Here is a 21,119-nt window from a genome sequence, read left to right on the forward strand (position 1 = left end):
TTTTTTTAAAGTAGATTATCTTGTTATTTTTTTTTTTAAAAAAAAGTCCCAATAATGATTTTTCAACAAAAAACAAAAAAAGGAAAAAATCCACTACTACTCTATGCTACAGCTAAACTTGGTGAAATGGCTCTAGCATATTCGAAAAGTTTGCTTAAAAAAAAAAAAGCATGCCTAGGGAGTCATGTGACAGTGCAAAATACATTTATGTACATTCCCTCTTACAAAAACACCAAGGTTAGCATTCCATGAACATGCTGGTTTTCAGGAAAAAAAATCCTAGAAGAGAGTGAAATAGCAGCTCCGAAAGATTTTTTTTCTTTGCTTTTTTCTTTTCTTGAGGACAACCAAAAAAAGTCTTTTCCCCACCCCCCGAACTACTAGAGAAATATCACTAATACATATAGATATAAAAGCAGCATAGAAAGATACAGGTTTCTCATCAACTAGGAATAAAGAGACTAAATGTGGGCGTATGGTTAAACTACAATGCATCTTCACATTTGTCCAACACATTTACAAGAAAAACACCATTGGAAACCTCACAGGACAGAAGTGTTTCCACACGAAGAGAACTACTCGTCTTTAATTAAAAAATCTAAACAGGGCAGGGCTGAAAATTTGGAAAGGGGCTGGAGCTGGAGCCACCATTTTTTAAAAAGTATTTTTCAATATAAAAATGAATGAGCTGGAACGGACCCAGTGTCTTGTTCTGTGGAATCTCGAAAAAGTGAATAAACGTGGAATGGGTTAGTTAGGGCAGCCGGCTGATGTCAGAGCTGCCAGAATGCTAATTAACTGCAGGCTGAATCTCTTAACGTGTGTGTGTGTGTGTGTGTGTGTGTGTGTGTGTGTGTGTGTGTAAAGGAGCTTTTTGTATTAGGGCTTTTTTTTTTTTTTTCTCTTGCTGCTGTATCCATACATCCCACTGCAAATCAGCTTTCATTTTTCATTCTGTTGACCTGGATATTATTTCTTTTCAGAAACTGGGGGGTGGGAGGGGAAAACGAACATCTGTTTCTCCTTCCAATATGCTGCACATATGTGTGTTTTGTAGCGGGTCTTCAGAGTTCAGTTAGCAACCCATGGATGCCATTCATCTTCTTGTTAAAACGTCTACCACTGTAGCCAATGCTCATGCCCTGGAGGGTTTTCCTCTTTTTTTTTTCCTTCTTTTCCCCCCCATTATTGTATATCAGGAACACTGTGTCTTAATCTTAGCATTTTGCTTTCAACAGCAATTAGCAATCTCTTGGTTTGCTGTTTGGTAAAGCATCGGTTAATGAGGTCATCTAGTTTAAAATCCCAGCTACTGGCGAATAACAGGGAGGAGGTCAAATCTATCATTTCATGTTATATTCTCTGCTCTCTTTTCAGTTCTCTAAGGAGGAGATTCTCTTTGTTATCCACAATAAGTCCTGACGACCCGTGACTGGCCCTCTGTCTTCCTACCGGGGAGGTTTCTCTCTTGCTCAAGGACTGCAATAGGAAAGTTCACCTACACACAAACAAACAAACAAAAAGAACTTCGAGCGTCTGAGGATGAAGAATTGGTTTCGTGTTGGTTGTGTTGTGTTTCCTTGGACAGTTCGGAGTTCACATCTAGCGAGGGGTTGTCTCTATGGTGGACGGGGTCCCCGGGGTGGTTGACCTCGGGGTGGCTGCTGGTGGGGTGTCCATCGGGCTCCCGGCCCCGCTGCTGGGCGTGACCGAGGAGCTGACGGCGGGCGTGTCCCCCTGCGGCTGGGCCTGCAGGGTCTGTCCACAGATGTGGTGGTGCTTTTCCCAGTCTTTGTGCTGGCAAAACGAGCCGCAGTATCGAGCCGTGTTGCAGCCGCTGCAGGTCTCACTCGCTTTACGGCCACAGTTCCAGCAACTCTAAGGGAGAAGGCAAAACAAAGCAGAATCCCAAATGAATCCACTGTCCAAACCAAAGTCTGGGGGACTGTGCTGGACAGCACTGCCCCCTTTTCTTTTTTTTTAAATACATTTTTATTGGTTTCGGAGAGGAAAGGAGAGGGAGAGAGAGAAACATCAATGATGAGAGAGAATCATTGACCGGCTGCCTCCTGCACGCCCCCTACTGGGGATTGAGCCTGCAACCCAGGCATGTGCCCTTGACCGGAATCGAACCCGAGCCGACATTCTATCCACTGAGCCAAACCAGCTAGGGCCTGCCGCCTTATTTTCAAGAACTCTGTGGTAAGAATGAAAACTCCAGGGGTATCTGTGTATACACACTAAACACACAGAGATGCAGGTTTTGGTGTGATGGCTGCCCAAACTTCTCTGCCAACAACTCTTGTGACATCTCACACACTGGCTGGAGCTGCTTTCTGCCCTAACTGCAAAGTCCCTTCCTTTTAGGTTTGCTGTATCTACCGCATTTTCCCACCTAATACCAGTACCGCCATGGTCGCACACAAATATATCGCTCTTGGCAGAGGCATCTTCCTTCCAGATAGAACAGAAATTACAAAGGGCCAACAAGAACCCTATATGAGACTCAAAGAAATGTAACGAAGATAGAGTATGCTATTCCCGGCTCTATCAGACAGAGATTGAGATAAGACCCTTTAACCTCTCCATGCATTTAGTTGTTCCCACTGCACCCAGTCAGTGTATCTGATAAGCAAACTCAAACAGTTTGGTTTGCTTGTTCTCTAAGCACCCAGAACAGTGCCTGATATATATAGCAGGTGCTCAATAAATATTTGAATGAATCTGAGTATACTTCATTTGACTTTGAAAAACTAGAGATACTAAAACTTCATAAATAATAAGGCATGTTATTTACACACAATGCATTGCAGTTGATGGAGTTCCTTCTAGCTTAGACTCTGTGTAGTCAGAAAAGTGGAGGAAACAAAAAACTTAGACCTTAGCAAGCCCGATGCTAACAGTCAGTGCTTTTAAGAAGTGAAATAAGCTCAAATGAGGTTGCCTCTGAGATTTAAACTTTGAAATAGACGCATCACGAATCAGAGCACAACGTATTAGAGACGGAAGAGCATCTGCATAGGACAGATCGCAGGGAAGAACGGAGATTTGGGGAGGAGCTAAAAGGTAAGTCCCTCAGGCACCCTAGGAGGAGGTGAAACCTCAGGAAGCCCACTTTAAATTTCCTACCGTAGTTCCTTTGGCAAGACCAACCCCATTGCAAATGCGATAAAAGGGGATCTTAGCCTTGTGCAGTCATCTGTTTTTCTTCATCTTCCTTGGTTTTGGTTATTTTCTTGCAAAACAAACTTCTGTTGAGCGCCATGTAAGGATCTTTAGTGTGAAGTTAAGTTGTGTGACCTTCTGTAGAGTTCTTTTACTTTGGGGAATGGCTGTGTCACAATTAAAATGCATTTTTTTAAAAAAGTCCTAATATATATGAATATTAAAAACCTCTCCACTGTGTGCCCTGCACTTGTTTTACTTGAAGCATGCTGGTTGTGTGGCTTCTAGTGGGCTCGTGAGCCTACTTTGAATATCCCAGTGGAAGGTCAGCCCGTCACCCTAATATGTGCGGCTTTACCACCGTGCAAAACATGCAGAGAAATGTTTAGCAGTCCTCCTAACTTTGCTAGGAAATAAAGGGCCTTCTGGAGTTTCACGTGTTTAAAGCCTAGGAACTCCAGAACTCAACTTTAAAACTTCTAGAAAGAGCTCAGCTCTACATTCTTATTTCTTTATTATTCAGAAATTATGGCCCCAGGAAGGGGGAAAATAAAATCCAGAAAAACCTCAAGATCTCAAACGCTGGTCCATGGGAGGTGTTTTAAAGGAACATTCCTGAGGAAATACATGTTCACATCATGAAATAAAATAAAATTACAATTAACCATCAGTACTGGCACAAATTTTTTTTTTCTACTTTAATTTAACCAGGAAAATAACTCAAAAGATGTGTACTTGTGATCTGAGGTTTCATTGCAAAACTTGAAGCCCTTCTTCTTCAAAATTAATTCCATTGCATTTGCATGTACAAATGACCCCGTAAAGTGGTGAACAAACGTGGGCCTGGTCCTTAGGAGCCGTGAGGTCTGACACGGCACTCAGAGTGAAGTTTACTCCCTGGAAGTTTAGTCACTTTTTTAAAAAATATATATGTTTTATTGATTTTTTACATAGAGGAAGGGAGAGGGATAGAGAGTTAGAAACGTTGATGGGAGAGAAACATCGATCAGCTGCCTCCTGCACACCTCCTACTGGGGATGTGCCCGCAACCCAGGTACATGTCCTTGACCGGAATCGAACCTGGGACCTTTCAGTCCACAGGCCAACGCTCTATCCACTGAGCCAAACCGGTTAGGGGAGTTTAGTCACTTTTAGAAGAATGCCAGGTGGATGCTGGAACAAACGCAGCAAATACTTGAAATTACTAAATGACAGCAGAAAATTCCAATTAGAGAACAGAGACTCAGATCCAAAACAATATTTTAAGGAAATTAAATATCTAAGTCGAGTGGCTTCTTTAAAATACACCCTGGTGTGAGGGTATTCTTCTCTGGCAGAGGCACATTTTGGCAGACACAACAGTGGTAACTGCCCGGGACTCAACGCAGCCGTCAGATTGAAATCAGATGTAGGCAACCTCCTCAATTTCAGCTGATTAAACACACGGGCTACACCAGGTAATTAGAGAGGCATGTGTTGGGGGGTTGGACAGAGGAGACAGGATGGGGACTTCTTTTATTTTTAAAGTGTTTTCAAAGATGGGAACAATTTTACAAATAAAAAAAAATGGAATTATGCCAAATATAGAAACAGATGTTTTGGATCATGAAGCTGCTGGGAATTGAGCCTTCGTGTCTTTGTATGGCCGGATTCTGACCCAGGATTCAAGGGCTCTTGCTAATTTTACCTCTATCCCCATTCCCAAGTCGTTGGATCAGATTCATTTACCACCCACAGCTGGGAAAAAACAACCTTCAGCGGGAGGAAGGTACAACAAAGAGCAATTCAAATGACCTGGTGGGGAAAAACACAAACAAACGATGTATTTTTATTCCTCTTGACATTGCACTGCAATGAATGTGTAGGGAACTTTAGCATAAGTATTCAACTAAAAAAAAAAAATCCAAATTGCACATTCCTTTTAAAAAGCTCATTAGAAAACAGACAAAGCAATTTCTATGAATATATTTCTCTTGGGTGGTTCTTCTGAATTTCCTGTCAACTAGTCCATACCTGCAAGACTGAGTGACCAGTGACACTCGGCCCCTCATTGTCATGCTTCTGGGAACAGGGAAATGTACAGAATCTTATGAGGACTGTCATCTGAATAATTTTACATTTCTAAGCTTTCTGCTGTTCACAAAAGTGGAAACTAGAAATTGGGTATAATCCCCATAAATTGTGTACAGCCATAAAGGGCAGGAATACAGTGGTCAATGACTTAATCCAATTTTACATTTTTTTCCTTCAATTTGTGCTTGTTATATTCAGGCTAGTATTTCCCGATACTTGCTCTATTTGTTTGTTTGTTACCTGTTTTATTATTTTTTAAATAACGGAGCTTCCTTTCAGTCCCTGCAGGACTGATGCTGGTGACTCAATTACCACAATAGTGTGGAAGGCTCGGGAATAGCATTGCATAGCAAATTCCATTCCCAAATCTAATGGCACTTTATAGTCTTCCCTTATTTGTGACCATATAGTCCCTTTTCAGCATAAAGGATTTTTATTCCCTATCTGAAAAGTGGGAATTAGTTCACTGACCAAAATTGGGCTGAGTCAGTTGAAGAACATGGGGCTGAACACCATGCTCCCCTTTGCTAAATGTACTAATACTACATGGAAAATGGGAATGATGGAACGGAGCTTTCGAATGCCAAAGCTGTATGTCAAAGACTATTAATACTTTGTTTCATATCAGCATTTCTCTTCATTCCTATGATCAAAATTATTTCTTTCATCTTGTTATTTTAGATAGAGAATGGACATTCTGCCCTACTGGCAAAATAATACCTTTTCTGGTTCCTATGGTTAAAAATTCCTTTCCAAGCAACAAAACACTTTCTCCTGAATTACTTTATGTTTCTACAGTTCTTACATACCTATAATTCTCCAGAAAAGAAAATAAAAAAAAACCTCTCACATGCAAAGAATGCTCAATGAATTTAGTAGAATGTTTATAATTAAAATTCCTCAAATTAAAAGAACTCTATGCAAGGTAGCACAACCTACATTCACACTAAAGATCGCATCTTACGTTGCACTCAACAATTTAAAACCATTTTAAAATACATGTTGCAGCGTAGGAAACTGAGACTCAAAGAATAAACAACTTTTGAGTAGATGACTTATGTAAAATCACGCAGATAAGAAAGTACATCGCCAACGTTTGATTCACCCAGGTCTTAGGAATGCAAACCAAGTACTTCTGAGAATGTCACACTCTGTCCATTTCAGCTCTTTCCTAGAACCTGTTTTGGCAGGAATAAGGTTGCGTGGTGGGGTGGGGGGGGGAGGGTTGCTCAACTCCTGAGAGTGGACAGAGGTTGGGCCAGGAATCTGGAGCACCGAAGACAAGGTATCATGATGTGTACTGGAAGTGGCTTCCAATTTTGAGTGGCTTCAGAGTCAGCCTGTCCTGGGTTTCTTCTCCAACAGGCATTGACTTACTTCCCCTTACACTTACTTCCCCTTACCCTGTTCTCCATCCTCATTGTCCTTAGACTTTCTGAAGACTCACCACAACTCACTATTTCTCTACCCCTCCTTTTTCAACTCCCCTTGTTGAAATTCCCTCTAATTTTGGTTTCCAATATACGAACATTCTGATTCTTCTACTGCAACTTCTTCAGTTTGTTCCTTTTCCTCTAAATATCTGGCGAGGGGGAAGCTGGCATAAAGGAAAGAAGCGAAGCTTCTCTTCCCACCCGCTCCCCTGTCAGGATTTCCTGGTTTCAACTGTTAGATGTAAGAAAATGACTATTAAGCCCATTTCTCCAGCTCCCAGTTCCTTCCTGAGCTGCTATCCAAGATGCTCCCCTGCCCCTACATCGGTATTCCCTAACCTAACGCTCCAGTGCGGTCCGTTTCAGCCACTGGCAACATTCGGGCCCAAGACTTCGGAAACTCCTATTGGAAACTCCTAGTTTTTTAGTCCCTGCAACCACTCAGTGCAAAACCCCACAGACCTTGCTCCCGTGGTCCCTCTCCCTTCCTTTCCAATCTCATGGTTACAGTCCACCTTCCTTCCCTGCCCTTCCTGTTAGACCAGTGGTCGGCAAACTGCGGCTCGCGAGCCACATGCGGCTCTTTGGCCCCTTGAGTGTGGCTCTTCCACAAGATAGAGACTTCTGCGCATGGGCCACGAAGTTTCAATCGCACTGTACATGCGCCCGCACGTGGTATTTTGTGGAAGAGCCACACTCAAGGGGCCAAAGAGCCACATATGGCTCGCGATCGCAGTTTGCCGGCCACTGTTAGACTATCTTAACTGGTTTCGCATCTCTCTTACATAGACACACTGCTCATCTGTAAGGAGACTGGCTTATACAACAGTTCCCCTCACCTCCTTTGCACCTCTCAGCCACCTTGCAAAGTGGGTCACAGAGACAGGACCCCAGGTTTGCACATGAGGAAACCAAAAGCACTGAGAGGCAAACCGCTCAAGATCGTTCCACACCCAGAGCTCCAACCCTCTACTGCGAACAGCGATAGATTCAAACTGGCCTTTGAAGAAATGAAGCCAACAAACAACATAACACAGAGTCACAGCTCGTGCTCTGGGAGCTCCAAATTCTTCTGGGGGTCAATGGGTCTGATGACACAGCGAGGCTTTACCAGGAGCAATGCCTGAGAGCCCCGTGGAGTAACTGTGGTGACTACATTCTCCGGAGGCCAGGTGGTGGCTTGGGCCATGCTGTGCAGGTCCCGCCGGGAGCGGTTCCAGCGATTCTAGAAGGAGTAATCAAGATGGGCCTCTCAGAGGGACCCGCTCACACCATCAGGACTGTGCAGATTCTAGAAACAGAAAGTTTAAAGATACAGTCCGGGTTTCTGCGTAAGTGCCACAAAACTGCCCGACTTTGATATACAGGGTGCAGTTCTGCACCTATGGGGGAGTAATGAATAAAGGCTGGTTTAACCTGGGGGAAATATCACTTTGGTGGCTTAAAACGCAAGACTAACCATTGGGACAGTACATTTACTGTCTATTCTATGATCATGTCTAGTAACTTGCTCTGATCACCTAAGCTAAAGCAAGATATGGATCTCAAAGAGCTGTTGCGGGTTCTTTTAAAATAGGCCATAGCTGACAGTGTTACTGGAGGGGTGGTAGGGGTGGTGGGGGTGGTGGTGGTGGTGGTGGTGGTGGTATAAGTATATAAAGAGGAAATAAATATGGAAAATAAAAAGTCTCAGATGGCCAGATTCAGCAAATGTCCTTTCTTTTGATGTATGCTAATGTTGGCAGTACATTCTTGGTGAGATATGTAAACACTGTAAAAAGAGAAACTACAGAAAATACCCCATCGCTTAGCTATGTCTGAGGTCCAGCATCATTCTGCGATAATAATGACAGACGATGAACCCAAGCAAAGTTAGAGAACCAGGTGGGAATCGTCGGGAGGAAGTCCAATGAGGGAACAGAGACACCACCGCACAGTCAGGACAGAAAGACGCCCACTCCTGCCGTGTGGCTATCGAGGAGGTGGAGTGAGGGCGGCAGCCTGGACTGAGGCCCAGCTCGCACTCACTGCGGTGAGACCCTGAGCAGAGGCCTGACCTCCCTCGAAATGAAGACAACAGCACCGTTTACTCCTCCTGAACGCATAGAATAAATGAGCGCAAGAACAGAAAGCACTTTCTACCACATCTGGTGCAGAGTCAAACATTCATTGTAGGTCTTCTTGTTTTACCCCCAGCAAAATAAACTTCATGTCACCCCCCAGGAACTATGCTGAGCAGGGCTCCCATGTACCGGGACAGCCGGGGTTAGAGGACGGCTCTGTCCCAGAAAAAAGCTCGCCCTTTTACTCCGAAAAGTGTTCCTGTTTGAATGATGCATTGCATGGCCCCCTACAAACAATACCCAAGTGTTATTTGCCTTACTCCATCCACACTTTCTCCCTGCTGTTTCCTCCAATTCAGTGATTTCCAACCCCTTCTTCCTTCTGGAACTTTTCCATTCTTTACAGCTTACCTTTCAGAGCTGCAGGGTTTTCTAAGCAGAATGGGCATTATTAGGTGCATTCAACATGTGTGAAAATGGAGGCAGGAAGAGAAAGACTGAATTCAGGTATTATAGAGAAGTCCTTAATGTGAAGAGCTCAAAAGAAACACATGAACAGCCACTCCAAGCTAGAACTCTGGCCTTCTGACTCCGAAGTTTCGGTTCTTTCCTTTCTTTCTTCTTCTTCTTGTGTGTTTTTTTTTATTAATGTATTTTTATTGATTTCAGAGAGGAAGGGAGAGGGAGATAGAAACATCCATGATGAGAGAGAATCATTGATTGGTTGCCTCCTGCACGCCCCCTACTGGGGATTGAGCCCACAACCTGGGCATGAGGCTCCTGACCGGAATTGAACCCGGGACCCTTCAGTCCACAGGCTGATGCTCCATCCACTGAGCCAAACCAGCTAAGGCCAGGTTATTTCTTATGAAGTCCCCCTGAAGGAGACTTTTCTATCATCTACATGTGTAGTTTTATTGATTCAGATTATAAAGATCATATGATCTAGGCAAGGGATGCATACATATCTACAATCAGAGGTGGCTTCAAATAAGGAAGGGAAAGAGGAAAAAGAATGTTTTAGTCAGAAAATTTCCTCTATCTTGTGATAAAGGACTGTGGAAAATATGGCAGATGATGCCTTGTGCTATTGCTCTCCAAACATGTGAAATTAAAATATTTATGTAAAAAAAATAACATCTCATTCCTTACCGAGAAAAATTGAGGCTGACAGGAGCAAAACGAATCACCCCCAACCCTCCGATGCGGTGACTAAGCTGGAGCCAGAATTCAGTCTTCTGAGTCCTCCTCCTGGGTTCCTCCTGCCACACCCATCTGCCTCTGAGCTTTGCTAGCAGAAGAGGATCATCTGATTGGCTGAACGTGGCCTTTAAGGGGTGTGACTCTATAATCTACTATCCAGACCAGGGCACCTGAGCGTGAAAGGGGCACTTTTGATAATTACATGGGGACAACAGAAGTAACCTGAGAATGTCACTCAAACTGAGATGTATGGGCACCTGGAACGCCACCTTTATATATTACAGTGCACGATCCTCATTTCCACATTAGACCGCATGAATTAGTACTTAAGCATTTGTGCTCTCTCTGCCCTTTCCAATCCACAGAGGAGATCTGTCTGGGATAAAGAACTGCTTTGAGCTCTTTTAAACATTTTAACTTGTGTTGTTCATGCACAAAAACTGAAGAAAACTTACTCCTTCACCACCGGCACACACACTTTGGACAGATCAAAGCCACTGAGTTTCTGAAGGTTGCTCAAGGAAGATCACCTGATCGGTATACTCCAAACCCTACAAGTCCATTGAAGAACCACAGCTCCTTCTTCTTCCTTGATGGCTAACAGGTCATCAAGTCCTACCCATGCTATCTCATGGATATTCAGCTAGTACATCCCCAACACCACCACCAACCATCTTGATCCAATCAACTTCCTCCTCAGTTGTCTCCTAAAACAGATTGGTTCCTCCTTTTCATTTCCTCCCATCTCTCTACACAATGCAGCCTGAGTGATCTTCCAAAACATTCCTGCTCTCAAAGCCTAGTGAAGCTTCCTTTCCCATCTTCCCAGCAATTTACAGTTATATGCATCAAGTAACAAACTCCTCTGGGCAAGGCACAAACATGATTTTTTGTTTTCTTGTTGTTAATCCTCATCAGGGGATATTTTTTTCCATCGATTTTTAGAGAGAGTGGAAAGAGAGAGGGAAAGACAGAGAAACATTGATGTGAGAGAAGCACATCGATTGGTTGCCTCCTGCACGAGCCCTGACCAGGGCCCAGGCCAATGCAACCAAGGTATGTGCCTTTGATTGGAACTGAACCCGGGACCCTTTGGTCTGCAGGTCAACACTCTATCCACTGAGCCAAACATGATTTTTTAAAAGAATGTCCATTCGTTTCTGGATCCAGTTTTAAAATCAATGGATCCTATATTTAATGGAAATATTGTTTTCAACCAATTACTATGATGGCTAGACCTTTTATTTTTTTTTTCTAAGAAAACAATGAGCAATTCATAAATTTCTAAAGTAAAAGCTATGTGGGTGTTATCTGGTTTATTGACTAGTTAAAATTCAATCAAACCTCCTGAATGTAAAAATATAGAAGTGAATTCCGAGAAGTACCTACACTGTCTTCCCTGTAGCTCAGGCGGGCCATGCAGTCCTGACCTAACAGATTCCCCATCCTGGGCCAGCCACGGTGAGGGCTGGAAGGGGGAGCTCTGTCCTAGCCCAGGGAAGCCAGAGCTGTCCTGGCTCTGTCTGGGAGGGCCCAGGGAGCTTTCTAGACTTGAGGTGACTTGCAAGCATCATTGCTGGGGTGGCTTTTATCACACTGTTCCTATGACTAAGCGTACATTCCTGAGGACAAGGGCAAAACGGGGTGCAGAAAAATATGTTGGATTCAAAGTTGTGTCCTCAATCTTAAATGAAAAGGAAAACATTCCTAAGGGGGGTGGGGGGAAGGATTTACCTACAAAATTCCACTTAACCATTGGGCAAAAGATACAACTGAACTAAATCTACCACTAACCATGTAGATTGCTCCAGGATAGTCTTTCCTTAGGAGAATTAGAGACATTAATTTAGGGCTAATAGATTAACCCTTTACTTGTCAAGTCCTTGGTCAAAGCACTTTTATAGTGTGTGAGTGTGTGTGTGTGTGTGTGTCAGTGTGTGCGTAGACTGGTGTGCAAGTCTGGAGGAGACCCAGCTACATTCAAATGAAATATTTCTTCCATATCTTTCTCTCCTCTCTCAGGAAAATGTCTACATTACTTTTGCAGAAAAAGAGGCTTACTCATTGGAGAGACTGATCCATCCTGCTCAAGTCTTGAAAAGTGGCTTGCAGTTTAGAGAGAAGAAAAGTAGGGGACAGGACCTGCGCTGCATTTCTGTACCTGCACCCCCAAATTACTGCCGTGATCCTCATGAAATGACCCTCCTTCCGTTGCTGTGGAACAGGTGTAGACTGACAGCACACTCCGAGTTCCAGTGTAGATTCTGCCATTTCCTAGTGTGTGACTCTAGCCAGGTGAGTTCCCTCATGGCTAAAATTGTCATGTCTCAAAGTTCTAGTCACTGTAGAAGACAGTTTCACGCCTCTTCACATCATGTGAAAGACCAAAGCTTATAGAGCCTTTGTGGCTTTCTCAAAGCCACAGGATTGTAGGAGATGGAACCAGGAATTAAATTTGACCCTCTGAGTTCGACACCCTTCCTCCCAGCATACTGTGCTTTAAATTCCTTGAGAAAGTGTCACTGAAGATAAGGGTAGTGCCATATTAAAGATCAGTTTCCCAAGAGATCCCAAAAGAAAAACAGTAACTGTAGAAAATCACTCATACCTAGGTTTTTTCATGTTATCTACGATTACCATTGCTACTGTTTGATACACCACCTATATGTATAAAACCTAAATGACATTATGACTGGTCGACTGGTTGCTAGGATGATGCAATGACCACCAGGGGGCAGACGCTCAATGCTGGAGCTGCCCCCTGGTGGTCAGTGCGCTCCCACAGCCAACCTCCCACGGCCAGCCAACCTCCTGCGGTTCCTCCCCTGGACTGGGCAACACGGCCTCGATGGGCCCCGATCGCCAGCCAGGCTGAGGAACCCCATCTGTGCATGAATTTGTGCACCGGGCCTCTAGTATTTTATAATGCTGAATACTAAGATCAAGATCATACATTTTCTATATAGGTTTTATGAATAAAGATAAAAAGCTTATAGACACTGAAGGAATTAGAGCATGTTATAGGATGAATACAAAGACTTAGTTCTCAATTTCTTTCCACACATTTTCTCTTTAGAATTTCGTGACCTACAGAATACTCAATCTAAACAACAGACCTGAAACAGTCATATGAAAGTGAAAATGTTTTAATAATGTCAACAACTGTGCCTCACAGCATTACTGACTTGAACAGAGCGGGATAAAGTCTCTCCAAAAGATGCGAATGATTTTTTTTTTAAAGCACAAAACAAGGTCCTTAAATATCTTAGCCACAGATGCCAATAAAACTGAATTTATGTCTCCGTTAACTTAATAATGAAAAAGTCAGCAATGGAAGTGTAGATAAACTTCCCTTTGTCCCTCTTTTCCCGAGAAACTTTCAAATGTTGAAAATCAATTCCTTTTGTCCTCTTAATATTCATCTGCTACACATTAAATAGAAATTCTGGGCACCGAGTGATTCCCACAGGGTCTTTCATCTACAGAGAGGCCTGGTACAAATTAAGTTCTTACTCTCCCTCCCAAATTATAGATATGTACTCTGGTAGACCATCGATTTATCAGCTCATGGTTGTGCGAGTTCAGTTAATTGTCCTTTATGAACAGATACTTTGGGGTTGGCCATTGTGGTGCTGTATCAATTCAGGCTGTGTGTGTGTGTGTGTGTGTGTGTGTGTGTGTTTTAATATCCTGGAACAATACAAAATAACATTGCCCCTGTCAGTGGTGTCACCTAATAAAATGTTCATAATAGTTATTAGAAATAATGTGGAAAAACAGACTGTGCAGAAAATCTCTTAGAAATGTTTAATTATTGCAAACATGGTTTTAGCACTGGGTTTAGGACCAGTCGTTAAGGAAATGACTTTGATCCCAGGCATGTCATGTGTGTTTGGAGAGCAGCTGACACAGGGTATCGCTGTTAAATCCCTGCCTTTAGAAGGAAGCCTCGTGCATATGCTGTCACACACAGCTGAGTTTCGAGTCTCCAAATGGTGCTAGGAAGTTATAAGAATTTCACTTCAATCTGTTACCTCGCAAATATATTAAAAATTTCCTTTGGCGGAGTTGTTCTTTCAGGTCTCTAAATAAAGACAAAACTTGATCAGCGTTCAACCAATTCCACACGTGCCAGAACTCCCCAAATTATTCTAATTTTCACCCCAAAGATTTGTTGGTCTCAATCCAATAGCTGCTTTGATTTGTGATCTCCTGGATCACAACTGAGCACTCTAGAAAGAAGTCTTACCATTTGCAACAGCCTGGATGGACCTGGAGAGCTTTATGCTGAGCACAAGAAGCCAGTCAGAGAAAGATAAATATCACATGACCTCACTCATTTGTGGAATATAACGAACAACAGAAACTGATGAACAAAAATAGATCCAGAGACGTAGAAGCATCGAACAGACAGTCAAACTTCACAGGGAAGGCAGGGGAGGGGTGGGGGTGGGGGGTAAGAGATCAACCAAAGGACTTGAATCCGTGCATATAAGCGTAGCCAATGGACACAGACAGCACGGGGGTCAGGGCATGGGCTGGGGGGCGGGAGTGGGCGGGGAGAGGTCAATGGGGGAAAAGGGAGACATATGTAACACTTTCAACAATAAAGAATTTAAATAAACAAAAACCGGAGACCCTGTCCGCCCCTCACCTCGCTGGAGTCCTCCTGCTGATTGATGACGGCCAGCGCGTCCTCCGCCGCCTGCCGCTTGGCCTCGGCCACCGTGCGCTCCATCTTGGCCCGCTCGGTGGTGATCATGTCGTGGGCTTTGCGCTCGGCCTCGGACACGGCCTTCTGCAGCTCGGTCATGGCCTGGCGCTTCACCTCGTTGACGGCCTCCTCTGCACGCCCGCGGGCCACATGGGACAAGAGAACATTCCTCCGTTAGCTCGGGGCTCAGGGTGCGGGCGCTGTCAAACGGGGTTCTATAGGACCCGCGGGACTGTCGCCCCACGGCTGGGGTGGCGTTTCTGGCTACCTACCCACACAGCAGATGCCTGAAATTCCTTAGGAAAGCAAAGGGTGGGACTTTGGCTTGCATTTCTAGGAATATATTTTATTTTTAAATATACTTTTTATTGATTTAAGAAAGGAAGGGAGAGGGAGAGAGAGAGAAACATCAATGATGAGAGAGAATCATGGATTGGCTGCCCCCTGCGCGCTTCCTACTGGGGATGGAGCTGGCAGCCTGGACATGGACCCTTGAATCCTCGGGGCGATGCTCTATCCACTGAGCCACACCAGCTAGGGCTGGGAATATTTTGTAAACTACTTCTATCATTACTACAGCTTTCCTGGCACCGCTGGTACCTCCAGAAAGGATTGTGAGACCAGGCTAAGTATTTAAAGGACAAAACAACCAGGAGAAACCTGTCCAGATAATTCACAAACATAAAGGCGGCCTGCCACCATGCTATCGGCCGGCGATTTCAACCGGTGTGCCCTAAGGATTGTTAAGACATGCAAGACCTATTTAGTCAGGGGCGCTGGCCTCTTTTCCGTTAGATTGCCAAGTAAAACTTTTTAAAATGACAACAGCTAACACAATAGTCACGGGTGTGAATGAATCAACATTATGCCTATTTTTTTCTCAGAATTTAGTCATTAGTTTATGTGTGCCACGATATGAAAAAAGTTGAAAATCACTGCCATACGTGACTACAAACATAGAAAAGTACATGGTAAAGTTTTCAGAAAGAAGAAAGGAAATACATTTTATACACACACATATTTAAGGGCAACCAACTGTTTTAGTGGTAAAAAAAAATAAAGCACAATAGTAAAAAGGTAATTCGTATAGCAATTAAGTTAGTGCAGACCTTTTAAAGAAAATCGATGATAAAACAGACAGATGATTCAGCTTTTCTTTTTCTTAAATCATTTCCCGAGTAATAGGGATATGTACCTTTATAGACTAAATGACAGAGATTTTCGAAAATCATTTTCTCACTTACAAATTTTAGCCTGTTGTCTATCCAGTTAATCCAATAACTGCACAGTTTCACATAACCAACTGTTGCTCTGGACAAACAGAACGGAATCATATCACAGGCCAGAACAATCAGGCCTGCCCACAAACCTCAAGGTGTCCTGTTAGCTTTTTTATTTTAGCTGTGGAACGTGTGCAAAGATTTGGCTAATGTACAACATAAGATTGACAACTAAAACAAGTAATTTCCATTTAAAAAATTAACTGTTCTAATTAACAAGGGAAAATATCCTCCCTCTGAATTAGTTTATCTAATTTTCATCTTTATTCAAAGCAAAATGACAATGATTAATTGAAAATTTAATAAGCAGTAATTATTAACTTGGCAAACCTAGTACCAATTAACACTCTATTAAAACTAATTATGACATGTTTCAAGTGCTTGCACTTAATTGTTTCACCCACTTAAAACGCACCTTAATTAAATGTTCTGTTTAATTAAAAACATAGATTCCTAATAAAAATGTTTTACTGTAGATTAAAAATGTAAGCGATGCAAATACTCCTCTGGTTCCTTAAATGTTTATGGTTTATTTCACACATCTACGGTCCGTGACTTGAGGATCATCAAGAGCCCTCCACTGGTAATTAGCTGCCATGACTTCTGTAGCCTTCCTCATTTTAGCAGCATTATTCCTGAAGTTCATTCATTTGTAATTACTGTCTGATGGGTTTTATAAACTCAAATATAAGGGGAAAGAGCCAGGCTGTAAATATCACGTAAAATACCGTAAGCTGTTATTGGTTGCTTTAAGATATGCAGTTAAACTCTGAATGGCGGAGCTTGCAGCACCTTCTTCAGGAACAGACAGAAAAAATGCCTTTATTACACGATCATAAATGACTTGGGGCACCAGGGAAGTGCTGCCCTTCTAACTATACAGCCAGGGTCTAATTTAGCTTGAATATTCAGAGCGAATTAAAATTCTATCTAAGTGGTAATACAGGACAATAATTTTTGCTTACCATCCAAGCTGTAGCTTGACTAATTGTATATGCAAATCAGGCAATTTGTATTTAAATTATGCATCCCTATTCTAATCCCACAGGCATATACAGATCAGCAAAGAGAATTGGTAGGACATTTTCAAGGTGCTTGAATATTTATTACCAATGGGCAAACATTCGCTGATCAGTTGAAAAGATATATATATATGAAAACATTCAGTTGCAATGTAAGAACCATCTTTATGTTAGATTTGTTCCAATTTTATTAAAGACCTTTTGTAATTTTAGAGTATGTTTTGTTTCCTTTGCTTTTAAAAATACTACTTGAGGGGAAAATTGATGGGACCTTCAGCATTTGTTAACATTCCAATACTTTAAAATGTATACTGTTATATTATACAGTATTATTGAGCAACATGAAAATTTTGAATAAAGTCTGTAGATTAAATAATAGTGATGTAACAATGGCCTGTTCTCAGTTTGGTAACCGTATTGTGGTTACATAAGAGACTGTCCTGTTAGGAAATTAACATATTGGGAAAATTACACCTGCAAGTTACTTTCAAATGTTTGGGGGGGGGGGGGATAATAGAATGCATAACAGAAAAAGGAAGGGAGGGAAGAGAGGAAAAGAGAGAGAAAATATATTAAAGCAAATACAGTAATAGAGAAAACCGGGTGAAAGATTTAAGAGAACTTTTTAATAATAATTCTTAGAACTCTCTGCACGTTTGATATCGTTTCAAAATAAAATGGTGGAAGCTATTACATGATGTGCCTTTAAGTACAAGATACCCTTTTTGCGATTACAATTTCCTGTGAAAAAGGACTCAGGAATATGTGGATGTGGTTATATTTCCACTAATTTTGTTACACTACATTGTGGTTATACTACATTGACTTTTGAGAGCTCCACCCTGGATATTTTTCAAATGCTTTCAACTTTATTTTATTTCTTATCAACTGTCACAAAGGTAACGTATACTATTTTCATTGCAAAGACACACTTTATAGGTTTTTCTCTAAAAAAAAAAGTAATTTGCCCACAGCAAATTTCAGAATCCTGGAGAAAGCTTTCAAATTGTGACAGGCTGAGGGCAGATGCCACTTCTGTGTTTTCATTACGAGGGATGCCGTGACACTGCTAACACTAGACACGCTTTTTAAGGCGCCTATGGAGATAAAGATTATAAGCAGTTATTCGAGATTTCAAGACGAAACAGTCATCTATACTTTGGGAACTGAATACACTCCTTAACATTTAGCATCAATCCATAGAAACTACTTGTGAACAATTCCTATGCATATTAGAGAGACCATATTAGATTGAAGATCTAATATACATGATAGGCATATCTAAAAAATACCCCAAACATTTACTTAATAATGTTTAACTCTTCTTAGAGCAGGCACAGACACAATAGACAGAGGCGTTCATCTTCCTCTACACTTGAAGTCTTCACAACGTAAATTATACCCGGAATTGGTTATAGAAACCCACAAAACAGACAATAAGTAATACTGAACTCAGTAGATGACAACATGTCTACCAAAAAACTGATTAAGTGGACAATACATAGTGCAGTTATTGTCTTTTTGTTAAAACAATCACTTGGTTGTTATATAATTAACAAATTATGAAATTTACTCATTTAAAGTTTATAATTCAATATTTTTCGTATACTCAGTGCTACTATCACTACAATTAATTTTTAGTAGTATGTATAATGCAATTCTGAATCTGCTTCCAACTGCTTACTACTTATGGTAGGACTTCCTTTGTGCACAGCTATTCAAGTTGACTTTCCTACAAAGATGGTAGAGTCAGAAGAAGAAATCTGCTCTCACTTAAGAGCAGTCAAACAAAGAAGTGAGCACATAATAGCACAGAAGGAATTTGGATTACACAAGACTTTGCTGTCAATTTTTCTTTATGAGCTATCGAGGGTTTAATCTAAATAAGGCAGATGCAAAAACTCTCTCCCTCAAGTAAAAAGTCATCCTTCTGCCGTACAAACTAGGAATTGTTTGTGCCTCTTATTGGAATCAGTTGCACTGACAGCTTAAAAATGGGGGAGAAAAATGGCCAGAAGAAAGATGTAGCAATTCTTTTTCCAGATAGGTGGCAGCCAGCACATTTTAACAGCTTAGGAGTATCCCCTCACTATTGCTTACACTGAAAATCTTAGACGTGATGTTGTAAACCTGGGAAGACGAGGCAGCTGAGCAGAATATATAGCTGACCTTAATTTTAAGCTGGATGGGCCTATCTAGTTTGCATATTGGACATGCCAGAGAGTTTTCTGGTTCTCAATCTAAGTTACTAAGCCTAGAATACTATCGGATTTTAAACTCCGTATTGCTTTGAAAAAAAAACAGGTATTTCTTAGAAAATCTATAAAAAGCACTTGGCTAAGCGCCAAGGGAATCAAGTCAGAAAGTTGTACAGAGCTGCACACACATCTGAGTCAAATAAAAACTGAAAGAGGAAACTTTTATAAAAAACAAAAAAACAGGAAACCGTTCCCTTGCCTCTTGCTCCCTAGTTAGGGTTCCTAGCCCTACACTCACCTGGCCGCTTGCAGAAATAACAGTTTTCAGTTTCTCAGCTCAGAAAAGCTATTTTAACATTTGGAGTCATAGCAGCTCCAAGCCACACTATGTATTTGTCATGTCATCTTTAACTCTTGAAACAGGCTGATGCTTTATCTCCTGAGTTGTCTCTCTAAGATTTTTGCTCAACTTCTATAGTGTTGGTGTTCCACCAAGATTCTGCCAGATCTGAGCTGCGTTAAGCCCAATACGTCAATGAATCAGTAGGAACTTTAAATCTCATTCCAAGTGTAGGGCAATGCTCTTAAGGAAAATCAAAGGGAAAAGAAAAATGGTAGGAGTTTAGCAACTTTGTCATTTAACTTAAAAAATATTTAGCTGTGATTACTGAATATTATTAATTAGCTCAGAAGATCAACTTTAAAAATTGATTATAATCGTAAGTAACATTTCTGAGTGTCTCCACAAGTCTGTTAGTTTTAATGTGGTCTTCATTAAAATTTAAAAATTCAGAGGAAAAGCCTAAAAGTACGCAATTTAAATGATAAAACACCAGGGTTTTTTTCATGAAGAAAACATTGCATGAAATGAAACCATGTTAGTCCCTGAAAAACAGGGGTTTATAATGAAAATATGGCCAGCCTCTCAATTACAGAGCCCCTAGCAAATGCTACTAAAATCAAAACTATCGCAGGCTCCAATCAGGCCTCGTTTAAGAATATTAATCAGGATTTTTACATTTTGTTTTGTTGGGGGGTGTTTTGCATGGTTTTGTGGTGGTGGTGGTTGTTAGCAGTAAAGTCCTTTCTTGTCATTCTTCACATCGCTGCATTTAACAACTGCACACAGCTGCCAGAACACTAGACTCGTGTTTTTAAACAATTCTTACCAGCTTTCTTCCAGATCTCCTCTGGCACATATCCAGAAGCAGGCCTGTGAAGGAATTCCCGATGTGCATCTATAAAAAGGATAAAAAGCAGTGGAGAGAGGAGGAAAGCACATGAGCACCATTATGTCATTACAAGGAGGAGACGTTAGCTATGCCCATTCTATTGGCTTCTTTACAAAAACAGCTTTAAAAGGCTAAGCATTTCACTTCTAGAAAATAAACAAAAATAGCAAGACCAGTCATCGGGGCTGGGTCTTGGCCTAAATGCCTTGTATGCTTAAAGCCGAAGCGATTTGAGTGATTTCATTCTACAATGTGTTTGGAAACACTGCTCCCAGTGTGGACCACTACAGGAATTTCCATGGGTATATTTTATTTACAGAAAACAAATTGCATTGGTAGTTTTTCTTTCAAGAGTCAAATGGGGAGTTAAAAAAATAAAATGTTAGGATAATAAAATTTTCACCCAGCTCCGACTCTACCACCTTCCCATAAATAGTGAGCCTTACTGTGTGGCTAACCAGTTCTCACACTCAATTACTTCTTGTCAGCCGATTTCTCAACAGAAACTTTGCAGGCCAGAAGGAAGTGGCAAGAAATATTCAAAGTGATGAAAAGCAACCAAAATTACTCTACCTAGCAGAGCTATCACTTAGAATTGAAGTTAAGATAAAGAGATTCCCAGGCAAGAAAAGCTAAAGGAGTTCATCGCCACCAAACCATATATTTAATATTAAAATATTAAAGCATCTTCTTTAAGAAGAAAAAAAAGAATATATGAACAATGAAAATAAAATGG

General features: G+C 41.6%; 1 protein-coding gene across 1 annotated transcript in view; it reads right to left on the bottom strand.

Annotated features, from left to right (window-relative positions):
* Positions 1-694: 694 nt before the first annotated feature.
* Positions 695-21,119, bottom strand: part of RUNX1T1 (RUNX1 translocation partner 1) — a 101,935-nt gene continuing 81,510 nt past the window's right edge. The window contains exons 9-11 of the mRNA XM_006093314.3: positions 20,321-20,389; positions 14,592-14,782; positions 695-1,878 (exon numbers count right to left, since the gene is read on the bottom strand). Of these exons, the coding sequence (XP_006093376.1) occupies positions 1,603-1,878; positions 14,592-14,782; positions 20,321-20,389 (536 nt within the window). The 3' untranslated portion in view covers positions 695-1,602. The remainder of the gene's footprint in view (positions 1,879-14,591; positions 14,783-20,320; positions 20,390-21,119) is intronic.

This window comes from Myotis lucifugus, unplaced genomic scaffold, assembly GCF_000147115.1.
Source record: "Myotis lucifugus unplaced genomic scaffold, Myoluc2.0 scaffold_113, whole genome shotgun sequence".
NCBI lineage: Eukaryota > Metazoa > Chordata > Mammalia > Chiroptera > Vespertilionidae > Myotis > Myotis lucifugus.